Here is a 25,876-nt window from a genome sequence, read left to right on the forward strand (position 1 = left end):
ATCTCTTGTTCCCTCCATTAACAAAGGAGAGACCTAAAGCTCAGACACCTGAAGTGACTTTCCCAGGTGACACAGACAGTAAGTGGTAGAGCAAGAATTTGAACCCAGAGTTTATGACATGAACTACTACACAGTTTGCCTCTCTGGAAAGAAGGGAATGGCAGGCAGGGACCATGGCAGGAGCCACAGCAGGCTGGGCTGTGTGAAGTGCTGAGGATGCAGGAAATGCTCATTAAAAGTCACTGAGCTGAACTCAGCGGGCCTGGCAGGCAGGAAGGGATTGATGCACCCAGATGATGGAGAGGGCGGATGTCCAGCCGAGGACTTTGGCCTTCACCCCGTAGGCAGAGAACACTACTGTAGCACAGCTCAGAACAGTCAGATGCGTAAGGCCCGGCCTCAAGGGGGAGGTTCTGCCACACTGGCTAACAAGTGTTGACCAATGCTCTTTTCTCTTCTGACCTAGTTTTCTCAGCTCATTAAGATCTTCCATTCCCTGGGTCCTGAGAAGTTCCCGCTTGTGGAGCAAACGTTTTTCCCCAACCATAAACCAATGGTGAGTGCCCTTTTTCACTCTGTTTATTTGTGTGATCTGGGAAAGACACAAATGTTTATGTTCTTGGTCCTTTTGAATAGAGAAGGTGGTCTCGGGCTACTCTGACCCCCGGGGCTCTAAGGAAGAGCCGTGGTGTCTCGTGGGAAGGCCTGGCTTTCCTAAGGAAAGAATCATCTCTCCAGGTGAAACTTTAGGCGGTAGGACAAATGACAAAGGTGGACAGAATAACTTGGGACAGCAGGAATTTTCAGCAAACAAGGGGACAACTTGGAACTAGCATGTTGGAGCCAAGGGCTGATAATAAAGGTACAAGATGTTTCAAAGGTAGGACGTTATTTCATTTGAGCCTGTGACAGACTTGGTTTCTACTCTTATCTTAATAAAAGCAGTAATAGTTGATTTGCATTGATTATTGAAGGGGCTTCCTTGTGTGTCCTCTTCACATTCCAACTTCTGAATATATCTGTGGTTGTCCCTAGGAAGTGGTTGGAGCTTCACTTGGAGTATGTGGTATAGCCTGCTGCTTGGTGGGCAGCTGGGTGGAAGAGGTTACCATCTTTCTGAATGGGTTGGAGATCTCTCCTTCCCCCAGCTAGAACTTCCCCCAGCTAGAAGTTGGGTGGAAGAGTCCTGGGCAGCTGGAAACAACCCATGAGGTGTGTGCTTGCATGGTTGGCGGTCTACTTGAATTTGTTAAGGGAATACGGAGCTGCAGCCCACACTTGCCTTGGGAAGAACAGGAGTCTTAAGGAACAGGATAGCTAATAGGTTATCTGATTATTCTAGCTAGGGGTGGCCTGTTTGTAGAATTCCAAGCTCAGGCTGCTGAGCTGGACAATCCTGTTTGGAGACACTGATGGGTAGGACTGCATGCTTCAGGCGGGAGCAGCCTAAGCAGATGGAGTGGTTTTCCATCGATTACCTTCACTTATATCTGATCCTGTGAGAGTCACAGAATCCAGGGTGTGCTGGCTGGAATAAGAACGGCATATGGAATCTGGCATATTCTAGCAAAGCATGAACACTGGAGAAAATTGAGGGTTTATCATCAAAGCAGCCTGAGCTTGAATCCTAGCTCTGCCTACCTACTAGAGCTTGGGCAGTGAATTAACCCCTTTGAGCTCCAGCTTCTGTCGCTGAAAACCATGGATGGACAAGTGGAACAACCTCATTGGGTTGCTGAGATTTAATGAAATCATGTGTAGAGTGCTGTGCCTGACATATGATAGATGCTCAAATAGAGGAGCTTTAAAATAAGAGCAAAGCTATATACCCTGAACGTTGTCAGCAATGGGATGAATATTGGGTGAAGGGTCTACAGCCAACCTGGTCCACTGAGGGTGCCAAGCCAGCTCTGTTGTGAGGCCTCTTGAGTTCCTGGCATTCCCCACAAGGCTGAGCCACACAGAACTGTAGGCAGGCATTTGGCATCAAGGACTGCTGTTTACAGCTTTCCTCTCCCCACTTTTACTTGGTTGAGATTCTTAGGAAGAAAATAGGGAAGACCAAGTCTGGGAGTACCTGTACCACTAATAGGTAATTAGATAAATATCCAGATTCCATAGAACTAAGGAGATCCCTAGTCATGGAATCAGGGAGCAAGGCCAGGGCTAGATTAGCAGTCAGGAGGAAATCTAAGATGCCTCTCCAGAAATTCCCCCTGCCTGGGAAAGGATTGGGGCGGGTGGGTCTAAGCTGTGGAAGTGAGTGAGTGAGGGGAGTGTGCCCAGGCCTGGAGCTGGGGCAGGCAGGACGTACCAGCTCCCAAGACCCTTTGCAATCTGTATCACCCCCGACAGCAGTCAGGACATAAGGAGGCAAGAGACTGCAGATGTGTGATAGAAATAAAACCACTTTACTGTTTAGAATCAAGGACACACTATAAAAAGTGAACATTATGCAACATTACAAGACAATATACATTCACGGAATATAAAATTCATAAATAACATGGAGGAAAACTGTAAACAGTGCTACAAAATTTAGCAACAAATACATTCCTTCTAGGCAGGGTTTTCTCTGGTTGGTGTCTCTCCATCACTTCTGGGTCTCAGGACAGCAGACTGGCTAAAGGGGAAGGCAGGGATGTAGGAAAATCTGCAAGGTCCCTCAGAGCATGGACCAGTCTCTTAAGTTCTTCCCCTCCCTATGACTCCCAAGAGCCATTTAGGCGACTGTTGGAATCTGCCTCTCCTATTTCTCTCCGTTTTGTTTTGCTTTTGCCATCAGATCTTCAAAGTGTTTTTCTCGTGTAAAACTACTTTAGTGATGTTTTTATTTTAGGCAGCCAGGAGCAAAACACTTAGGCGTCATCTTAGGGTGATCCATACTGGCCAGTATCAAGCACAGGATGATGGGCTGGGGCTGGGGAGGGTCTCATTTCCCTCAGTGTCTTTGAGACACAGCTGTCCCTATAAATCATTTATTTCTTGAATTGCTCAAGAACTGTGGTATGAAAATGGTTCTTGCTCGTGGGCTGCAGCTTGACCATTGTTTAGGTCTGGAGCTGGGTGAGTCTCCCAGTATGATCTACCCTGCCTGATGGGGCACCAGCCTGAGAGGCAGAGCCTGGGTGTGGGCTTCCTGGAGAGGGAGGCAGAAAAGATGGCCAAGGGAGGCCAAGAGATCTTGAAATTACAGCTCTCATGGCCTGCGATTTTTAGGAGAAATCATGGCTTCCCAATTGGATGGGCAAAGGGGGGGGGGGGGCAAAGGAATGGGAATGACCGGCAGCCTGCCCGGGGGCGGTTGATACAGAGCAAGGACATGGAGGTACTTGCTGCCCCCCCCCCCCCAACCTGCTGCCTACCCCAGAAAGCACAGGGATGCTGACAGGAGGAGGCTGGATGAGTCTCGAGTGCTAGTTCCTTCCAGTTTCCCCAGTTCGCCAGTCCCGCTGCCCACACAAGAGAAGTATTTACCCTCCGTTCCACTGTAGAATTTGATTCAGGAAAATGGCGGCATGTGGGTGTCGATTTTTTTCTCTTAAACACAATGTACACATATTACAGCCTACACATGACACAAGCTTTAGCAAAATAAAACGTTCACAATATGATTGAAATACAGAAGTGTCTCAGCTACATAAATGACTTTAAATTATACAGTAAGTGAACAGGTGAAATAAACAAAGCTATAGCTTATAGAAAGCTCAAAAACCGCCCTCTGACATCACTTGGCAAAGGACCCTTCTTTGCCCAGGACCTGCTGTTCTCACCAAGGCCTGGCAGATGGGCTGTGGTTCCACCAGCTTGTCTGCAGGGAAACTTCATGTGACTCACACTCAGGCCTCACCCCAAGTCCCTGCTGTGTGAGTGCTGGTGACCCCACCAGGGACCAAGAATGACCATCCGCCTCATGGAGGAGAGGCTGATGTCTGATTGTGTGAGGGCACTTGTACAGATTGGATTAGAGGTTCCACCTTGTAAGACTTGGAGGTTGAAAGGAAATCTTAAAAACACCAAGTCTAGGGCTTACCCCGTAAAAGCCACTGGCCCGTGGACCTCTGCTCCTTTTGCTCACACACCCCATCGAGCCAGCAAAGCCTCCTGTTTCCCACGTGCCAAATGTCATGACCACAAGGTGAAAGGTACAGGTAATGGAATCAATCCTAGGAAAACCAGATGTCTGTACTGTCTTCCCGCTCTGGGGCTCTGCCAAACACCCTGCCTGGGCATTTGTGTGTACATGCGAGACATTATCGCAACGTGTTGTCTGCTTCTTTTTGTCTCCTATTTCAATTGGCAGCTCTGTTTCCTAAAGCGGAAAGAACTGAAGATACAAATGCTAATACAGGATAAATATCCATAATCTGAAAAAAGAGAGCAACCATGTTAACTGTCACCATTCTACCATCCCCAATTCTGTGAGATACACATTATCACCTACTCTCAGCATCTCCTTTCATTTTCAGCACTAAAACTTAAAATAATCTTATTTAATTGGAGGATTTATATTATAGTTTCATTTCAAAAAACACAACAAAAAGCCCGCCAGCTGATTGCAGAGTCAGGCTTCCCCAGTAACCACCAACTAAAATCCATGAGGTGAGGACCTCGTGAGGTGGCATTTATCCACCAGTGAGCGGGAGAAAGAGAAGCAAGCTGTACCCAAACCCAGGAGAGGCGGCCATCTGGCCATTGCATGCCACAGGACACGATGCACCTTTCCCTCCTGTGCCCAGGCCCCTGACCCACACTAACTCTCATCCCCCATCTGAGCCCGGCCAGTAAGGCAGTTAAATGAAGGCCCCAAACATGAAGCAGGAGAAAAGGAGAGGGACAGAGGTCAGGAGACCCCAGTTAGAGGAATGCTGAGGGTGTTCAGAATTTCAGATTTTAATTAAAATGAAAAAAAGTCAACTTGGAATGTCATGATTTTCTTCAAACAAGCAACAACAACAAAATAGAAGAGATTAAAGTATTGGTGTATTTAACAGCATTGAACAGAATTCTGTGTCCTGTAAAAAATCAGCTTATGTCCCCGTGTGGGTATATGCAAATGTGTATACAAACACACCCCCCTAGGTGAGCTAAACACTACTTTGGAAATAGTATTCTCTACCCAAGTCTACTCGACTATATCTGTGGATAGTGTATGGTGTGTGTTTTTCTCCAATTTACATAAGGGCAAGCTCCTGGCCAAATCTACCAACGAGGGTTTCCAGGAGGAAATGTTGGGGGAGGCAGGGAGAGGAAAGACGTTCAACTCAGGCTTCCACCTGAGCTTCTGTACAGGCAGGCAAATTGCCTCCTGACCTCAGGCAGATGTTTAAGTCTTCACCAACTAAGAAACTTCTGTTATTCTGGCCTGCCTGCTTGCTCCAGACTCAGAAACATCTGGTCAACCCGAGGATCACTGGGCTGGGGGCAGTGTGTGCTGCGTCGTCTCAGACCCTCTCCTGCCGTTTCCCCTCCCCTCTCCCACTCTGACGTGGGAGAGACACAGACAGTCTGGCTTGGACACGCAGGAGCATCTCCTCAGTGTATAAGACCTTCTGCATACCTTGCTATCTGTTTGCTACCCAGGTGGCCTCTCAGCAGCGTCCTTGTCTGTGTCCTTTATGTGCCAGGATGGGGAAGGGCAGAGGGAAGAGGGTCTGGGAGATGAGGAGGCGGGAGAGAAGAAAGCAGGGCAGGTCTTACAGTGCCCAAATAGGGCAGTTTTTTGATTTTTGCTTTCCTAAAAAAATATAGATTATGTTATCATGAAGAAGAGGAGTGTATATTCCTCATTCTCTCCGGCATGGCACCAGAAATTCCCAGGTGGAAATAGGTGATGTCAGAACCAAAAAGAAGGGGGCAGGGTGGGGCCAGGAGGATGTTTCCAAATAAATTCCACATGACAGCACAGACTTTTCTTTAAGTGTTCGAAGTGCTAGATTTGCGAGAAAACAGGCACTAATTTCATTGTCATCATTTGGGAAGAGTTAGTGTCCAAGGGAAGCTCAGTGGGAAGGGAGGGAAGTGAGGTGGGGCAGGGTCTGGTACTCAGGGGTCTGTGGCGTTGATGATGCTTTTGTCCGGGGGGGCCCATCCTCGGTACCAGCTGCAGTAGCCACCCTTCTGCCGAATGCAGGCGTAGTGTTTGGACTGGTAGCCAGGGGAGCCGAAATTCGAGAGCATGTCGGTCCAGAGACACTCATTGTTGGAGCTCACGAAGCAAGGCAGGTAGTAGCAGGACTTGATCTGCAGTGAGATAACGGGCAGCGGTTGGGAGACATTGTCGTGGCGGATCCAGGCCTGGGGCTTGCCGGGGTCTGGATTCAGAACCTGGGACCAGTGCAGGGGGAGCCCAGCCACATCGGCCCCTTGGCGAAAATAATATAATACTCGCTAACACTAACTGAGCCCCTACGGTGTGCCAGGCGTTCTGTTTATAGCTGCTAGGTTATTCCCTTTGCTTCTCTTAACGTATCTATCTCCCTTTTACAGATAAGCAAACAGAGGCTCAGAGAGGTTAAGTAACTTAACCGTAGAGCCCAGTCACACAGCCAGAAAGGGGTAGCATTAGACATCCGAGGGAGCTTTTCCCTCTCAGATGGTAACAAGCAAGGATGAGCAATCTTAGCTGTTGTAGGGAATTGAGGAATCAGAAAGATGAAAGCATAAATTTTGGAGTCTAGGTGCCTTACAGCGGAAATCAGACTTAATAAGCTGTGTGACCTGTGGCTATTTGCTTCAGGTCTCTGAGCCTCTGTTTCCTCCTCTGCAAAATGGGGATAATAGCAATAAAAACTGCAGAGTTGTTGTGAGAAAACAGCCCGGCTCCTTTCCACAGCAGGAGGGCTGTGTGCCTTGTCCCTGTGCATGGGTCAAGGATTGGGCCTGGTTGAAGAGTCACCCTCGGTCGCGTGTGATATTAGTGGTCCTGAGTCCTCTCTCTCCCCGGGGGTGGGAGCTGCCAGGGAGTCAGCAGCTTGAGCAAGCCCATTTGGGGTCACTTGGCAGGACCTGCCAGTGTAAGGACCCTGTGGTACCTACCACCAACTTGAATTGTGGGAGGGGCCAGGGACACTGAAGAGCCTTTGGGTCCCAACAGCTGCCAAGTGGGCAGCAGGGAGGGAGCAGATTAGAGCAGAAAGGATTCTTCTGGCACCTTCTTTGCTCCCCAGCCTGAGGGCAACATTCCTTACCCCCTCCCCCCGCTACCCAGACCTGCCCCTCTGCCTGGGCCCCACACACACACCCTTCCCAGCACAGCAGGAGCTGCTCTTTCTGGGGCTGTGAGCCCCGCACCCCCCACCTCCCACGCCTACCCCGCCCATCCCAGGGCTTACCTTGCAGTTACAACCCAGGTGATACCGATAGTTCAGCCCCTTGCGCTGGGAGATGGTCAGCTGGTCCCACCGCTCCACGAAGTTACACAGCCCTATGTACACCTTCCCGTCATAGATGCGGCCTGGAGGGGGACAGGGGGACAATACAGGGAGAGGACTGAGTACCCGCCTTAGGTACATGTCGGTCCTGAGATTCTAGTTCATCCTTCCCTACGTCTTTTAAGATGAACCGTATCCCCATTTTGCAGATGGGGAAAACAAACTCAGAGAGGTTAAGTGATTTGCAGAAGGTCTCAGGCCATGAGGCACTAAAAGTTGGGACTAAAGACCGGCTCTTCACCTCCCACATCCCTGATTTCGGTTTTTGGTTTTGTTATTTCCTTTTCTACACTGACTGCCTAAAAGGGGTTGGGGCAGTGACTTTCAAAGACAGACCTAGTAGGTTGACTGTGAGGTGCAGAGGAGCAGGCACTAGAGATCCCTTTTAATTCATAGTAGTGCCGAGAAACTGCAAAACTAAGAGGTTTCCTCCACTGGGTCGGTGGTGGAGCTGAGACTAAGACCCAGCCTTGGTGCAGGAGCCTCCGACTGCCGCCGCTAGCTAAGTTGGACCAACTCCAGCCACTCCTCACAACTCACTGGGCATGTGGCAAAGATCCTTGGGACACTTGGCCAACCACCCCTTCTCTATGCTTCTGACGTGAAGGAACAGCGGACCCTGACCAAACCCTGGCCACATGCTGGGGCTGGCCGTTACCTGTCAGCAGGTACTGGTACTTGTTGACCTCCAGCTTAACCCCGCAGAGACTTTCGGAAGCTTCCGTGTAGATGTACTGCACGTGGGGCATCCTGCTGAAGCCTCGGTACATCTGTGGGCAGAAGGGATGTCATGAGAGGAGGACCAGTGCTCAGAAACCATGCTGCCCTTTGAGCTCTGGGAATCGGGTTCCCCGAATTGGCCATCATGCAACCGGTCACCCACCTACCCACCCCAGGTCCTTCCCTCCAGATGAGGCCACCTGGTCTCCTCTTAACTGAGCCATCACTGGTGTCTGCCCAGAGAAACCCCCCCATCCAGCCAGTCACATCACCCATTCCAACACCCCCACAATATGCTAGACTTTTCTCAAATCCCAACACCTGTATACAATCCAAAGCTGAATGTGCTGGGAAAGGGGTCCTGCCTTCTTCCCCAGCCTTGGGACCTAAGCTCCCACAAGGCAGCCAGCCAGCATGCTCGTGACATCTCTGTGACATTTTCCAGTGTATAAAAGCATTCTCACTTACATTCCCTCACTGTATCCTCACAAGAACCCTCGGAGGCAGGTGCTATTGTACCCATGTTACCAGTGAGGACCCCGAGAGAATTTCTGTGTGGCTGGGGAAACTTGAACTCAAGCCCAAGGTTCTCCATGCCTTTGTTCTTCTGACCATCGAATGAAAGCATTGGGTTCTTTTACCCCAGAAAAATCATACAAGCATACACAAAACTCCTATATTTTTAAAATTAAACAGTACAATTATGAACTTGCTGATGCTTGGGCACTTTTATTGACAACATAATCTAATACAGTAGCTCTCAACTGGAGGCAATTTTATCCCCACCCCAGGAGACACTTGGCAAAGTCTGGAGACTTTTGTGCTTGTCACAGCTGGGAGCTGGGGTGGAAGGGTTGCTTCTGGCCTTGGTGGATAGAGGCCAGGGATGCTGCTAAATGTCCTGTGATGCACGAGACAGCCCCCACTGCAAAGAATCACATGATCCCAAATGTCAAAGTAGCAAGGCTGAGAATTCTGCTCTAATATTAACCCATTTAAACCCATGACAGCCCTACATGGCAGGAACTATTGTGTCCATTTTATAGATGAGGAGCCTGAGGCCCAGGAAAGTTAATGGCTTGTCTGAGGCCACACAGTTGGTAAATGGCAGATAGGAGTCCAAGCAGGGAAATTTGCTCCATAGTCTATGCTCTTAGCCATTATCCTATGGTGTCTCCCACTACAGCCTCACAAGTTCATGGCCAAGGGCTTCTGATGCAGGCAAATGCCACTTACGACTACTGTGCCTGCTTTTCAGCACGCACTCACAGCCACTGGCATGAACGTAACGGAGTCTGAACCCAGTTGGTGATTCCAGGTCAAGTGTTACATGGGTCTGGATCTGTCAAGACAACTCTGTGACTTTGTGAGCTGGTGGGGGAGGGATGAGGTACTGAGGTGTTGCCCAATCCCATGATCCTTCCAAATCCCAGGCCGCGGTCTCTGGGTTTATCCCAAGGGTTTACAATAGGACAATGTCTCCACATTAGCTCCTGGCATGCGTTATTAATTTACTTATGTAATTAATAAAAAGCCAGACATCACCTCATTGGTGTCTCATCTAAGTGTCTCCCATTGGTCTAATGGGCTATTTTTTCTTCCTCGTCTTCTTTTAAGTGGTGACTGGCTGGCAGGGGTAGGTGGCCCACCAGGAGCTCTGCCATCAGAAGGGGGCTATTGGACCAACAGAATCTGGGAGCCTCTGCCTTTTTAAGGGGAGTGCTCTTGTAATTGTGTGCAGCCATCGGTGCAGATGGTTTTAATTTACCTGGCCTCCCTTCTTAACCCTCTTCTCCCGTGAGACAGCTGAATGAGGAAACACAGCCGGGCGCTGCAAGAAGGGCTGTCCGCACTCGGTTTTCAATTATGCTGTGGGGCGTAGGGGGGGGTGTCACATCACCCCCCACCCCCCGCCACACCCTCAGTGATGGATGGTGGATGGTGCCTCTCGGGCTCTAACAGGAACCACGCTTAAGTGCTGCTCTGTGCATGCCATCAAGTGAAGCTTTCCGGGCCCAGTACCTTCTCACTTTTGGTGGGGATGATTCTTGGGTTTTTGGCCAATGTTTCAGCTCGGGACTTGCTCTAGATTTTTCGGGCCCCGTCTGCTGGAGCTGGAGCCTCAGTTCATTCCGTGTTGGTCTTTCCCTTTTATCTCATCTCTACTCTATGGGTGAGAACCAGCCTCTGTTTAGAGTCCAGTGACTTCAACTGCTCAGCAAGAACTCGACTCACCCAGATCAGCTTGGCATCACTACTGCTTTTGAACTTGCAAGAACCTTTATTTTAATAATGGTTCTAGCACTGGCACACAGAGTCGGAACTGTAATACATCACGAGCAACGGTGTCTGACAAACACAGCGCTGTCTTGGCAGGGTCCGTTCCAAAAATAACAATATGGTCCATGTATCAGAAAGGTACATTCTGCACATTTGGTTGTCTTTTATTTAAATAATAATCTTATCTCTACCTAAATATTGATCCTAAAGTGTCATTAGATCTGTAGTCATAGAGACCTGGAATTGGCTTGACCAGTTTAGGAAGGTTGTAATAGGCTTATAATGAACTGAAATCAGAGATTCAGAGCATTTCAGAGTTGGAAAGGTTGTTACAGGTAACCTGATGGAACCAATGCAATGGAGAACTAAAGGTAAACCTGGGTTCTGGAGACAGGGTCTGAATTCTGTCTCTGCCACTTATGAGCCACATAGAAAGCTCCTCAGTTTCTTCATCTGTAAAATGGGGCACTTACTTCATAAGGTGCTTTTGAGAATTAGGTGACTTAGAATAGCACTCAGTACACAACATTCAGTAAAAGCTACTTTAAAACCAGTTATATTAAAATTCATACTGAGCCCTGGCGGGTATAGCTCAGTGGATTGAGCACCAGCCTGCAGACTGAAAGGTCGCTAGGTTTGATTCCCCGTCAGGGCACAGGCCTGGGTTGCAGGCCAGGTGCCCCGCTGGGGGCATGCGAGAGGCAACTGATTCATGTTTCTCTTGCACATCAATGTTTCTCTCCTCTTTCTCCCTCCTTTACCCTCTCTCTAAAAATAAATAAATAAAATCTTTTTTTTTTTTTTTCTTTTTAATCGTACTGAGTAGAGGGAAGGAATTGGTCCTCTTCCTACGTGCCTTCACCCCACCTCCTCTCTTAGTGCAGATAGTTGAAGCTGGTGTGGAACTTCACATGTAAACAAGTTGTTCTTCCTTCTCCTCCAGCTTTACTGAGGTATGTTTGACAGGTAAAAAGGGTATATACTTAAGGTGTACAGCGTGATGTTTGGCTCTATGTACATATTGTGATGTGATTACCACAGCCAAGCCAGTTCGCATATCTGTCACCTCATGTAGTTACTTCTTTGTGTGTGAGAGATCACTTAGGGTCTACCCTCTGAGCAAAGTGACAGTATACACTGTGGTATTGGTAGCTGCAGCTGCCACGCTGTACAGGAGATCTCCAGCTTTTACTCACCCTGCAAAACCGCCACTTTGTACCCTTTGCCCAACACCTTCCCCTTTCCCCCTTCTCCCAGCCCCCAGTAACCACGCTTCTACTCTCTGCCTCTAAGAAAGAGTTGGCTTTTCTAGATGCCACATAAAAGGGAGATTATGCAGTGCTTCTTGCTGTGTCTGGCTTCCCTGACTTAACATGTCTTCCAGGTTCATCTTGTTGTCACAGATGATAAAATTTCCTTCTTTTTTAAGGCTGAATAATATTCGTGTGTGTGTGTGTGTGTGTGTGTGTGTCTGACATTGGATGACACTAGACCCTATTAGCCCCCGGGCCTCCCATCTTGGCAGTATCTACATACACAAAGTTCTAAGAAGTTTGCTTCCCTTGGGGTGAGGGGACAAATAATGTGAAAAAGAAGTTTCTGAGTCTCAGGGAATTTGTCAAATATTTGTGATGCCGACAGAAGATCAGCATTGGGCTGGAGGCTGCTTTATATCACAAACTCATGTACAGACCAAGCAAGTGAGTTTTGCAGCTTGGACTCCACTGAAACACCACGTACACGGCCTTTCTCTTAGAGAATAGCTGTCTAGCTCGGGAGGCGGAGCACGAGAATGGAGTCAGTCTCCGCAGAAGGCTAATGAGACCCAGATCAGAAAGAGTCACAGGCAGTGGGAAGAAGAGACCTGTGTGGGAGGCGGAGGTGTCAAAGAGGCTTCCAGCTGGAGCTTCAAAGGCGCAACCCTGCTATTGCTCATTAGATTAGACAAACCACTAAAGGAAGGAAGTCCCCGGGGGCCAAGCATTCCAACTGCCCAGCAGATCTATCCTGCCAGAGTCAGGATATGCACAGCACGTGACCAACAGACCTCCCCGTGGGATCAGCTGGGACATAATGTCCCCCACGTGCTGTCCCGTGCAGCTGGCCTAAGAGCGTGTCTCTACTGCACAAACTACAGCCCATGGCTAAGCAGACTGCTTTCCCGAGGTCCTGGTAGGCGATAAAGTGCCCATAATTAGAGCGGCCACCTTTGTACCACAGCCCAATGGCTCAGCTCCAGCTGAGCTCCCTCAAGTTCTACCACCCTCACCACCCTCACCACCCCCATGACTCCACACCTGTGGGTCTCTACACTCCAGGTGTGCCTGAGAGACCTCTGGAGGCTCTGGAATTAGCATATGGGAGAGGGTCTGCCTGCCTTTCATCTGGGTGAGACAGGTATTTGGAGAGGGGGTGGGGGGGCTCTGAGAATGAAGAGAGAGGTCAGACAGGGTGGCTGGACTTCTCTGGGTTCCTTTAGTCCTGCTCTAAGGGAGCCCTTGCCACCCCCCACCCCCCCACCTCTGGGTAGACGCTCCAGTCCACCAGAGTGAAGCACCCCAGGGACCAGTGCCAGAACTCAGGCAGGCTGTCTCTCTGGCCTCTCTGGCCTCTCCCCGCTTCCCTCCTACAAAGATTTTTTTTGTCTCACCCTTTGCAGAACATTGCACATGAAGAGCCACACCGCTACATGACAAACCCACAAACGCAAGTTAACTTCTTTTAGTTTCCTGGAGGACTAGGTACAAATGGGGTGGAGGGGGGCCCCAGAGTGGGCAGGAATGAGGAATCTGCCTGCTGCTCCCCTGCTCTGCAATCTCCATGCAGGGAAAGAGTATGGCTTGGCTTTGGTTTGCCACATTCTAGCTACAGGATCTGGACTGTTGAATGACCCTCCAAGTCTCAGCTGCCTCACCTGTAAGATAGAAGCTGATGTGTATCTGGTCCATAGGGTTGTTACGAGGTTTGAGCCATGCAAAGACTAAGCACAATATGGCAAGTGCTCAATAAATATTACTTGGATGGAGTCATATTCACTGTAACAAATGTTACCTTGGTATCCCCAGCTGGGAGTACAGTATTAAGCACAGATAAGATGAGAAGGAGGGGAGAGAGATGAATATGATGGTCTGACTCCTACATCCCACACCGTCTCTGATTAACAGACTGGTACCCGGAGACCAGCAGAACTCAGCGGCCTCTCTGGACAGAAGGGCAATGCCCAGCTCTGTGGGTTATGTCGTATTGGGCCGGAAGGAGGGGCAGAGTTAATAAAGGGCATTAGATCGTGATTGATGATCAAAATACGACGGCAGGGAGATTAGGGGAGTCATGTAAAGAACACAGGGGTTGGGAAGGAACCCTGATGCCTTAGCTTGGGAACCAGATTGCCTTTAATCGAATACATGCCTCTGAGTAAATCACTTCCCTTTGAGTCTCTGTCCGAAGTAAAATGAGGGATTATATTTTTTAAGGCCCAGCACCCTGGTTCCATGAACCTGGGTGACGGATGGTGAATGGGCGGCCTAAGACCAGCATCCTGGGACTGGGCGCGTGTGCTCTGAAGCTGATGGACAAGTAAATGTTATTTGGCCTTTAAACACCCCCCCACACACAACCCCTCACCCCCAGGAGCTTGCCTGACACCTCTGAGGGGAATAGGACATTCTGCCCACAGTAAGGGCGTCTGACCATCCTGGCGTCCGGGCCCGGAGGAAGGAGGGAAGCTAGGCAAACCTAGGAGCTGCTGCCTCCCAGTTCTCTCCTTGCAGCTCCCTGCTGGCCACAGGGTGTCTCAAGTGTGAAGGGCGGTTCCGGAGCAGGCAGGGAGTGTGTTTCCTAAACCTCTGCCCTTGTCTAATGTGCCCTGGCATTCATGCCCTGGACGCCAGGGGTTGCACAGTAGGTTCTCGGGTTGTTGTTGCCCTTCTTGGTCCCCCTCTGCCCACTGTCCTCTCACCGTGGCCGTCTGAAGACGTGACGTAGGTTGGTCTCGTGACCGAGCCTGGGCAGCCAGAGGCAACCCGCCAGGCCTGACACTGGACATTACATAACCAGAAGGCTGTGGATGTTTGCAAGACTGAATCCAAAGCAACACGTTCTACAAACTTAGTACATCTAACCCCAGGCCTCAGGATGCAGGAGGAGGGCCTGCAGGTCTGCCCCTGGGAGGGATGGGTCCCTTCCCTGGGCTGCACCATCCGCCCTGAATGCTGGTGATGCAAATACGAGCAGTGAGTAAAGGAGCGGGCAGCTCACCTGGACCTGAGCGCACCCATCTCAAGCTTCCGGTTTGACCCACGGGTCTTCTCTCCCTGCCTGACTCTTAATTCCTAAGCGCAGGAATCCCACTTTCCGAGGGGCCTCCGCCGCTCCTGGCACGGAGCGCCGCACACAGGGAGGTGCTTACAAAGGTGGGGAATGGACCAGCTGGCAAATTTTTCAACAGTTAAGTCCCTGTATTCCTTTCCAGCACCTAAAGCAGCTCCTGTTTAGGGGTAACATGACCAGTGTCCCAGAATCCTGAAATGCCTTGCCATAAGGGCTTGGAGGGGCACTAAGCCCAACCCTAAACTGTTAACAGTTGGCAAAACTGAGGCCCAGGAGAAGGGAAGATTCCAAGGTCAGTGAGCTATTTAGAGTGGAACTGAGACCAGGAAGCACATTCTCTACTTTTCGAATCTGATGTTCTTTTCCTTAAGGCGGACTTTCTTAATGTGCTTCATAGTGGGAATATGCCCAGGAGTGTGTTTAGTTTTATGAATATGCTTAGCAGATGGTGCTAACAAGCTGGGATGCAAGAAGACAATTAAAGCTGAGAAAATAGGTACAGAGGGTGCAGGTCGTATCTCAGGATGAGGCTTCTCTGATTGGGCCAAGTTCAATGTAAAGATTGAAGGGGTTAAACCTAAGTTGCAAACTCAGTGGCTGCACAGGACCTGCCCATTCTTGAAACTCAAACAGTCAGACCTCAAAAGAGCCTGTAAGGCAACCCAGTCCAAGCCCCTCTTGTGACAGATGCGGAGACTGAGGCTCAGAGACGGCTGCGCAGCGAGTCGGCCAAGGTCTCATAGTTACCAGGTAACAGGGCTGTCTGCTGTCTGGTTCCAGAGCCCAGACTTAACTGCCTCTGAGGGACCCCACCTGCGCTGGCTCGGGGATGAAAAGCAGCCACCATCCCCCCTCCCGACCTCCCCGCGCCCCCTCCATCCCTTTCTGCTGCCTCAGCAACACCCTCTCCAGCAGGGAGAAAGGGCTGGGTCTCGGGTTCAGACACTGAGCAAACACACACCCCGGTTCCAAGCCACCTGGCCTCCACTGGCCTGGCCTCTTCCGTCAAAACAAACCCAGAAATGCTCCTGAAGCTGGGTTGCTGCCACTCACCTTCATCTGCTTAATGGTGTAGACCAGCGTGCCAAAGGGCCCCTCCTTCACCAGCTTCTTCCCCACCACTCTGGCCCGGATCACTGCAGAAAAAGGCAAGACGGAGACAGGGAAGAGGTTACGGAGGCCTCAACTGCATCGGAAACCGCATCCCGGTGGACATCAGCCCACAGGGTGTCTAGCGTTGCTCGCTTACCTCTGGGCCAACTCAAATAGAATCAGAGCAAGAATTCAGATAAGAGGCACTGGGGGTGGGGAGGGAGGGGCGGATGAGGAAGGGAAAGCGGTCATCGTTCGAGTAACCCCTGCAGATATTCACAACTGCCGGCCCTGGGCACTCCTCGGCTGCATCCACCCCTGGAGGAGTCTCCTGACTCTGAGGTTTACCACAGTCCCAAGTCTGCCTCACGTGTCAGAGCTTCTTACCCTCCCTCTGTTGTCCATCTGACGTTCCCACGGTCTCCCGAACTTTCTTTCTACCAGGACCCCTTCCTGAGCCTCATGTGGGGCTCTTCCTTTGCATGTATAAAGTCTCTGTGTTCTGACATGTCTGCAGGGCTGCCGTGCACCCCAGCCGCCCTGCATGCCCCAGTCAGCATCCTGATGGGAGGCTGGGCACCAAGCACTCTACAGCAAAGGATGCAGGAGAGTATCGCTCTGCGAGGGTGGGGTGGGGTGGGGTGGGAGGAGTGCTCGGGAGCGTGGACTTGGGAGCCACCCGAACGCTTCCTATCTCGGCTCTGCTCTGTATGGCTGTTACGACTGTGGGCAAGGCATTTTGTTTCTGGCCCCCAATTTCCTCCCCTAATGAAACCAGGGTAATAATGGTACCAATCTCCTGGATGGAAGGGGTTAGACAAGATAATGCATGTGAAACTCCTGGCACTGTGCCCTGGATGTAACGTACATTACATAAATGTTACTATCATCATTATTATCATCGTTGCCCAGAATGCAATGGGCGGACCACGAAAGGATTGTTCCCAGAATAATAGCTCCCATTTATTGCACACCTGCTGTGCACAACAGCACATCTCACTTATTTACTCCTCACAACCACCTGCCAAGGGAAGTATTAGCATCCACGTTATACAGATGAGGAAACTGACAGAAAAGTGAAGCCGCCTCTTCTGAGCCTCAGTTTTCTCATCTTCCAGAGCGTGTAACTCCATCCACATCAGGGAATCGCAGTGAGGATTAAACAAAAGACCCTATGAAACTTCATACCACAGCCTCTGGGAGAAAGAATACGCTCAGTAAATATTAGTTGACTACGAATATGAAAACAGTTAGACCCAGCATGACAATGGCTGGAAGAGGGGCATTTACTACGTGCAGGAGGAACATAGAGAAGAGAGAGGTTGACTTTGAGATTATATAAGAAACTGGACTTTCTCTTTTTTACTTCCTGTGGAAAAGAAGCTGTCTTCCAGTAATTGTAAAACCTGCACATTGAAAATAGATCTTGAAGACAGAATTCAGAAATTGCATAGAAATCACATTCATTGGCTCCACCAAAGAAAAAAAAATCATCTAGTAATAAGAACAAGTAACAAAAACTGGGGGCCTGCCACAAGGGCAGGGAGTCTCCATCAAGAGGGTCTGGATGTTAAGACCTTGGCCAGAACGGAATAGATTTTGCATGTATAGCAGCCATGCTTTGAATCACAAATCACAACCTGAACACACACACACACACACACGCCCACTCTGCTTCCCCACTTTGGACGTTCCGCTATGTTTCTCAACGCATCAACTCTAATCTTTTTTTTTTTTTTTTTTTTTAAATTATTTACTAGGAACCAATTCCTCTGTCCCAACTGGATTCTGTCCTATTCCTTCCCAAATGAGCTTGGATCCTACTTTTCCCAGTCAGCCATGAAGTCAGGACTCAGATGAATTAACAGCCCCTCCAGGTCTTCTTGCCAGGGGTGGCAAAACACGGAGCCCACTGGCAAAGTTAGCAATGTAGCAGAGGCAGGTCAATCTGGGAGGAGGAGAGTGGCTGTTTCCAAGTCTGCTATAAAAATGAGAGGTTGGCAAGATCCCAGGCCAGGCTCCCTCAAGATTCTGCGTGCACCTCTGTGTCTAACTTCACAGCAGCACCCTCGGCAGGGAGCCATCCTCCCAGGGGCCCCGTGTCTATTTCCTCTGTGTTAGCTCCCACAGGCAGGTTGTCACAGCGCAGCTGTTGGACAGAAAGCACAACTGCCAGGACTTTCCTATTGATTCTTCCTGAATGCATCTGGCTCCCTCTTCTCTTGCTTCATGAACACAGAAGGGAAACCAGGGAATGTCTTTGCCTATGGAGGAAAACATCAAAAGGTCCTCTAAATAGCAACAGCTACCTTTTCCTGGCTCAAAAATGGCTTAACTTCATTTAGACATAACAAGTCATAAGCAGACCCGTCCCATAAGGCTGGGTACTTCTGGAAGCTTCTGCATATACAGTGAGCCAATTCCTTCCTTACCCTGAAATGGCCTGAGCTTGGAATCTTTTCATCTGAGAATAGTTCAGTGAAAAGAGAGTAAGTTTTTGTAGTCGGGAAGCCACAGCTGAGTTTGAGTTCCACCATTACCATGTGGCCTCAGACAAACCCCTGTGTCCCCAGAGTTCTTTCCTCCTAAATCTCTCTGATAATCTTGGCCCAGTGCCCCTCATGTGGCTTAGAAGTGATGCACTTATTACTAGTGGAGAAGAAACACAGCATGGATAGCACCGAAGAGCCTGGGCTCAGGAGCCTGACTGCCTGGGTTCAAATCCCAGCCCTGGCACTGTGTGACCTTAGGGGAGTTACTAAATCTCTCTGTGCCTTCATTTCCTAATCTCTAAAACGGGAATGATTGTAACAATGCTGCATAAATTTGCTGTAAGCGTTAAGTACAAGCACTGAGAACAGTGGGTGGCCCAACCCAAGCCCCACGTGTCTTCTATCACCATTACTAATACTGCCACCGCTACCATGACTTCCATCATTATCTGTCCATCCAAGAGCATCTTTAGGCTTCTAACATGCCCTGTAAGCTAAGGTCTTGGCGTTCACCCTAGGATGGGAAGAAAGGCAAGTTCATCAAAATACTTGGGCAAATTTCAGGGAGAGATGAGGGAGCACACATGAGCTGATCAGAACAAAAGTGACCGGGGCACCCGCTTCACCACAGACGCCTGTCCCATCTTATCACCCGTGTGTAACTCAAGTGCAGAGATCCCATAATCACGGTCCAGAAAGACCAAGACGGTCCGGCGTAGAGGCCCACCAGTGTTTTCCTTACAAAAACAAAACTGCACTAAAATGAAATAACATTCTGCTCTCCTAAATAGCTTCGCAAAGCCCTTCCAAAGTAAAACCACCGGCCAACTCCAAATCCGCCTATTTGGTCTGTGAATTTAATATGGCTTTATTTGCTCCCGTTTCTCCTCTGCATTTCAAATGTTTGCTATTTTGTACTTTCCTTTTTGGCAACAAGGGTGGTCCCAAGGCATTCGCTGGCCCGGGGGGGCCACAGTGGACAGGGAGGTGTGGGCAGGTCACAGTGCTCCAACACAGGAGACAGTTTCCAAACTGGAAGCTGGAAGTGTGTCGGGCCATTCCCGCCACCTTGATGTGGTGGCTGGAAGCCAGCTTTACAGATGGGCTGGCTGACACTGGTTTCCTTTCTTCTCCTCCATGCTGGAGAGGGGCCCACACTGTCTACCCAGTGTCCTCCGGCGGCTAAACCAACATGGGTGTGAACTGGTTTGGTATCCGGGAACCTAGATTGGGTACTGAGGAGGGTGACAACAAGAAATCGAAGTCCCATTTTCTCCCTCCATAGAGGGCCGTCTAGTGGGAAGGCAAAGTTTAAAAGTTCCTTGCTATTGGGCTCAATGCCAAGGTGCAGAGGACGAGTTGGAGAGCGGGGATGAAGTGCAGCCTGAGTCTCAGTCTTGGAGCCTCAAACTCCTGGGAAGGGAATCTGGGCTTCTGCGGGTATGGAGCTCAAAAGAACACAGAGTAAAGAGTATTTTCACTTAAAAAGTGTGTCAGAAGAAACTGACCCGGCTAGGTGTGCTTATGTTATTGGCACATAGATCATGAAATATACAGGGTAGGGCAAAAAGTAGGTTTACAGTTGTGAGTACACAAAACGGCTTATTCTTGTATTATTATTTATGATTGTATTCCTTTCCATATGAACAACTGTAAACTTCCGTTTGCCCCATCCTGTCATGTAGGACCCTCTTAAAACCTTTCCATGGGACTAGGACGAACTGCAAAATAGGTCATCATTTTTCTGCACCTCCCCACCCCCTGTTGTCAGCTCTGCTAAGGATCAGAAAGGAGGAATGGTTTCTAGGAGGAAGGACCTCCTGATAAGCCCCCGGGGATCCCCCCCCCACATCCCCTTGACCACCCCACCACCCTTTGCCAGTCACTCACACACATACACATCCTCTGATTAGTAATGAGAATCTACAAGTAATCGCCATTAGCAATATAACAGACTGTCATCTGTTTAGCATATTACACTCCCCAACAAGGCTTTCATGGAAGAAAAAAAAAACTTCGAAACCACAAAACCCAATGATCCTAAGGTTTCTCACAACACTGGAGTCTGAGGTTAGACTGATTAATGAGGTGAGACAATCTATATGTAAAAAGGCACTCTGTAACCCTAAAGCTAAACAGATGACATACTGTCTTGTAGCTGATGGCGATTTCTTAAATCAGAGGAAGACAGCAAGGAGCCTGATGTCTTTCTTCATCCCCAGAGGATCTTTAGTATCCACCTCCAGAGACCCTTCCCAAGGTCCTCCCCAATTACGCGCTGCCTCTTAGATGATGTCTGTGTTTAAGCAAAGAGCCTTCGGAACTAAGAGAGGCCTAGGGGGCCTGCCCAATCCCCAGCCTGGCTGTCACCACAACTCCAAGCCCCTATACAAAGACTCAGGAGTTAAAAGATCAGCTCAAGAAAACCCCTAGAAAAGTGGCTGTGATACACTAGAGCGAACAGGCGCAGAGCATGTGGGACCTGAATGAAGTCACCACTCTGTCACTGTGTGACCTCGGGAAAGCCACTTTCCATCCCACTTTATAAAGTGGGGTGATGTTAACCAACCCCAAAGCATTCTTGGGATGATTTAAGCCCTTGCCCCCACTCCACCAAGACAGCTCTCATCAAGGTCAACCATGATCTCCATGGTGCTCAGTCTGGTCAGCAGTGGGTCCCTCATCCTCCTCTTACTTACACCCAGCCTGTGGCTTTCATACCATCCGCACAACGGGCAGCTCCCACATTTTTGCACCCTCCAACCCAGAACTCCTAGGACCTTAATTCCTATATCCAAACGTCTACATCTCATCTACATTTATACCCGGAAGTTTAATAAGACATCTCAAATTCTGCCCATCCTAAACTGAGCTCTGGCTACCCTTCCTGCGACACTCCATGGCTCGCACCACTATCTGACACCTCATCTGTCCACTTTGTTTATTGATTGGCTCCCCCCACTAAAATGGGCAGGGTCTTTGTTTTACTAACTGCTATAGCCCAAGCGACCAGAAGACAGGCGGGCACACAGCAGGCCCCTAATATGTATTGTACGTGCTGAATATGAAGCTAAAAGTGCCACACGTGGAGGGGGATTTTTTTTTTTTTTTTTTTTTTTTTGAAAGATAAACAGCTCTGGATAACGTCTGGCAAACGATCAAGACTTTCTGAGCCTTATTCAATCAGAAGGGTTCATGGCAGTTCTCAGCTCATAAGCTCCAATAAACATCTGTTCAGCAATCATTTGTTGAGCATTGTGCTAGGCTCAGAGGGAGAGGGAGATAAATGAGGCCCAGAGGAACTCAGGAGCCAGTTTAGGAAGACAGGCAAGGAGACAGGTGAATGACAGTCAAGGACGGCAACATGACACTGAGCAAGAACAAAGGGCTGGTATGGCACAAAGAGGGGTGACGTCTGTCTGAGGCAGGGGTTGTCAGGAGTTCCCTGGAGGCGACAGCATCTCCGGGAAAGAGACTCAGTTGGCTTTATCTGAATCTGGAGGAAGGAGAAGTCTGGATCAGACCTGGGGGAGAGGCTAAGAAAAGCGGCTGGGGGTAAGGAAGAATGGCCAGCTCTGAGCAAAGCCAGGACAGACCCCTGCCTCTCCAGGAAAATGGCGGTGGGGGCGGGGGGACATTAAGGAACGTGAGGGATGTGGGGCAGAGCAGCCTGGGTGAGGAAAGAATGCTCCTCAGAGAAGTCTCACCAATAGGCTCTTCATGCACCCTCCCCTTGTCCCCAAAGAGCACTTCTCTCTTGTCAGTTTCAAAAGCCCTTTTTTGTTGGTGTCCAAGACATGGCCAGACAGTTAAGATGCACCCCCAGTCAAGATAGGAAGTCTCCAGTTCAAAGCTTGTCCTGTCCAACTCTTTCCGCTAAGTAAAAATATTAATCTTGGTTTTATTTAAGCAGGGTTTTGTATTTTTTCTTTTTCTCTTTTCGTTTTTTTTTGGCAAGAAATGAACCCCCGTGGCTAAAAATAAACCCACAGGCACACACACATACACTCCGAAAAATCTGGAGAGCTGCAAATCATTTCAACCCAAGTTTCCATCTCAGGGAAAGCTATTAAAACCAGGAGGATATTAAAACCTCTCTCTGCACAGAGACTCTTGTTTCTCAGGGCCTGCCTTGTGTTTGGGGTCCCCGAGGCAAGGCTGTCCTGGCCATGCCCTGTGCTGGGCCTCCTGGCAAAGCAGAAGGAAGGGCCTGAGCTGGCTCCGGGCTCCCCCCACACCTTGTAAGCACTGTGGGTTTCTGCCTGGGCAGTCCCAGGGCCCTGCTGCCGTCTGTTGTATATGAAATGAAGGGGCCCAAAGAGGGGAGCAAAGGGAATACAAAGGTCAAGTTGCCTAGAACTTTGAGATTTCCAGAAGACACACAAGCAAAATCAATATCTGACTTCTCCTTTCATATCTTAAGAGGTGATCTCAATTTCAAACTATTAAAAGACAAAATTTGAGAGTCAACACCTGGGCATATGCCTAGACTTGGGATTAATACATTTTATTTCCAGTCTAAGCACTTTTAAAGTCACCCACCCTCAAATTCTTCCTGAGGCCAAGGGCAACGGGGTAGAAAGACATGGATCGTTTGGCCCAACACAGGGTGGGAATCCCAGACAGGTTGGTTCTTGGATTCAGGGCTGACTTACTTGGGGAACGTGGACCATCTTAGACAGGAGATGGTATTCCTGTGACCCGGGCCTCTAAGATGCCAGTAAGGCAACTGTCCCAACGTGTTCACCAACCATGGTTAGACTCGCTGAGGCTTTTTGCTCATTCACCATTCAGAAGTGCTTGAGTGGCTACATGCCTCAGACCCTGTGCTATGACTTGGGGATTTAGCAGTCAGCAGGCACACAACATCCCCGCCTTCAAGAAGCTTCTTTCTATCTTGTGAGACAAAAAGACAGGTGGTTATAGTCCTGGGAGTGACAGGAACATGTGGCAGACACGCCCAGTCAAGATAGGCAATTTCTGTACTTTGGAGCACTGGCATTTCCCTCCTTTTGCAGAGCAAAAGCCTCAGCAATTCTAATCATAGTTGGTGAGCACTTTGGGGCAGTCATCTTACTGCCCTTAGAAACCCAGATCCCAGAATTGCCATCTCCCCTTCTAAGATGATCCTCACCTCCCAGGTAAGTCAGCCCCGAATCCAGCCCTGGGGGCTGCTGTGGACACATCGTGCTGGTCGGAGATGCTCTGCCAAAGCCGGAGTCTGAGAAGTCACCAGGACTCAGACAGAGAAAGAATGAGCATGCATTCAGGAGAGGAGGGAGCAGAGGCGAAGACCTGCCGTTTGGAGAGCCTAGCCCACCCGAGTGACAGAAAGCAGAGTGTGTGACCGTGCCAGGCACAGTGGGAGATGCGAGGGGGGCAGGGGTGCCCAGCTGTGTAGGTTGGGTCTTGCTCCAACAACATGAGTGTCATTTCTCAGGTGGGCTGCCACGCTCTGAGGGCAGTGATGAAGACATCACATTGTCCCTGCCCTTAGCCTTTAAAATAACATGTGCCCAAATGGGTAGGACCCCAAAGCACCAAGAAACCCCTAGAAACAAGTCAATGCTTTGCTTGCCCCTCTTTGCATCAGACTCACCAGCAGTTCCATCCCAGTGCACATCCTATTTCTGATCTTCAAAGCAAGGTTTAATGAATTACTGTCTTGCCCCGGACACTCATATCCACTCCCTCCTCTCAAGCCCTTAACCTTTTAGAGAGGTTTTTTTCTTGGGTGTTGGGCTGGCTCATCTCCAGTGCATCCCAGAGTCCAGAGTGCATGTCAACCTCTAGAAAGTACTACCTCACCCATGGTTCAGAGACATGACCTGCACATAATCCTGCAGGCACACAGGGAGGAGTATTCAGAGCCCCCACCCCCACCCCAAGTGCTCCAGCCCTCCCCTGGGACCCATGGGAAACTTTATCCCACACAAGAGGCGGACAGAATAGCTGCCTGGTCTTCAACCAGGGACCCTTTGAAGCAGTGCCCAGACAAATACCGTCCCGACGAATGGTTCTCAGAACTTGGAGCTTTCAGGTCAGGTCATTTTGTGAGACCAGAACAGCCAGCAACATCTCAGGAGCTGTCTATAGCATTCTATTTTTCTGCTAATTGAGACTCTGTGTGCTAGGAGAGCCGAAGGACTCCAGGCTAGGTCCGGGAGCAGGGCCACCATTAAGGCCAGGGTCCTCCCTCATTTGCACGCCAGATCTGCAGATGCATCTTTGCAGACAAACAGTGAATCTGTTCCCAAAATGCTCCGGGAATGGGCGGAAGACTTTGTTGTGGTTTTAAAAAGCAGCAATGTCCTCTCTATGTTCTGTCTCTGAGGCTTATACAGAACAGATGCCAAGAAGACCCTGGAACATTTATAACTTAAACTTTGAGTATCTTTTAAAATCGTCAAGACTTTCCCCCCTTCTTGTTAACTTCCTAACTTCAGCCAGGAAGATCATGGACCCCAAGTGGACATAGGAAGGAGGGTCCCATTGAAAGCAGGTGCTCCCCTGCCCCAGCTTACTCAGAATCTCCCCACCAGCTCACAGCCATGGCACCAGGGAGTGGGCACTCAGCCAGAAACAGGTATGAGGAAAAACAAGTCCAGAGTATAGATCTTCAAGCCCCAAGACAGTCACCAGGGATAGCTAACGCTGAGGGCGTGGAGGAATGGCTAGTGATAAGGTCCGAGTGCCTTTTAAGGAGGCCAACAAAAGTAAATTAAATAAAGGATGCTAACTGCTGCCCTCTTTGGTCAAAGTGGGTAACGGCCGAATTAGAAAGCCAGTCCCTGGTAACTTTGAACAACCTGCTTGGTTGACAGTGTGATGGGAGGATGGTGTCTCAGTGTTCAGGAAGAAAAAGACCGCCTACCCCTTGAACACCTTCTGAATGGCAGTGCCTGAGCCTCTCGTTCATTCAGTAATTGTTTCTCGAGCGGCTGCTACATACCAGAAGCCGTGCGGGGTGGCAGAAGCACACAGTGAACAAAACAGACACACCTTACAAATATCTAATCTTTAAAACTAACTTGCAAGATCATAGCATTATTTCCATTGGGTAGGTAAGAAACCTGCCGGGGGTTAAACAGATAGGAATTAAATCCACACATGCCTGGCAGCAAAGCGCATCTTCTGTCCACTACTGGACATTTTCACAAATCTGAAATAATCAACCAACAAGTCAAATGCATCAATATGCAAGAAAATGAAAATCCCCAAGGCTGAATTATCAGAGAAGGACTCATATAAGGTGCTGATGGTGAGAGCACAGAAGTGGGGTTAACTCCCCAAAACAAAAAATCCAGTAATCATCCGAAAGCCCCATGATTTAGGGACAGGGCGCACAGGCCTCAGGACCAAGGAGAGTGGCAAGGGGGAGACAAGTAAACTTTCCTGGACACATGATAGGTAGCCTTGGTCTAACTCTGTTCAGGTGCAAGGCCTCAGGGTTTTGGTACATGCTGTTCTCTCTGCGTGGAACTCTCTTCTGCTCCCCTTTCCCTGGGACCCCTATTTGTCCTTCACATT

General features: G+C 49.5%; 2 protein-coding genes across 2 annotated transcripts in view; one reads left to right on the forward strand and one right to left on the reverse strand.

Moving 5' to 3' along the window:
• Positions 1–25,876, forward strand: part of SYN3 (synapsin III) — a 364,472-nt gene that overhangs the window by 111,092 nt on the left and 227,504 nt on the right. Inside the window, exon 5 of the mRNA XM_090272551.1 lies at positions 467–556. Within this exon, the coding sequence (XP_090128677.1) occupies positions 467–556 (90 nt within the window). The remainder of the gene's footprint in view (positions 1–466; positions 557–25,876) is intronic.
• TIMP3 (TIMP metallopeptidase inhibitor 3) overlaps positions 2,391–25,876 on the reverse strand; it is a 52,098-nt gene continuing 28,612 nt past the window's right edge. Inside the window, exons 2-5 of the mRNA XM_090272550.1 lie at positions 15,816–15,898; positions 8,092–8,203; positions 7,335–7,456; positions 2,391–6,243 (exon numbers count right to left, since the gene is read on the reverse strand). Coding sequence (XP_090128676.1) covers positions 6,046–6,243; positions 7,335–7,456; positions 8,092–8,203; positions 15,816–15,898 — 515 coding nt within the window. The 3' untranslated portion in view covers positions 2,391–6,045. The remainder of the gene's footprint in view (positions 6,244–7,334; positions 7,457–8,091; positions 8,204–15,815; positions 15,899–25,876) is intronic.

The sequence above is a fragment of the Furipterus horrens genome, unplaced genomic scaffold, assembly GCF_987537825.1.
Source record: "Furipterus horrens unplaced genomic scaffold, mFurHor1.1.pri manual_scaffold_4, whole genome shotgun sequence".
Lineage (NCBI taxonomy): Eukaryota > Metazoa > Chordata > Mammalia > Chiroptera > Furipteridae > Furipterus > Furipterus horrens.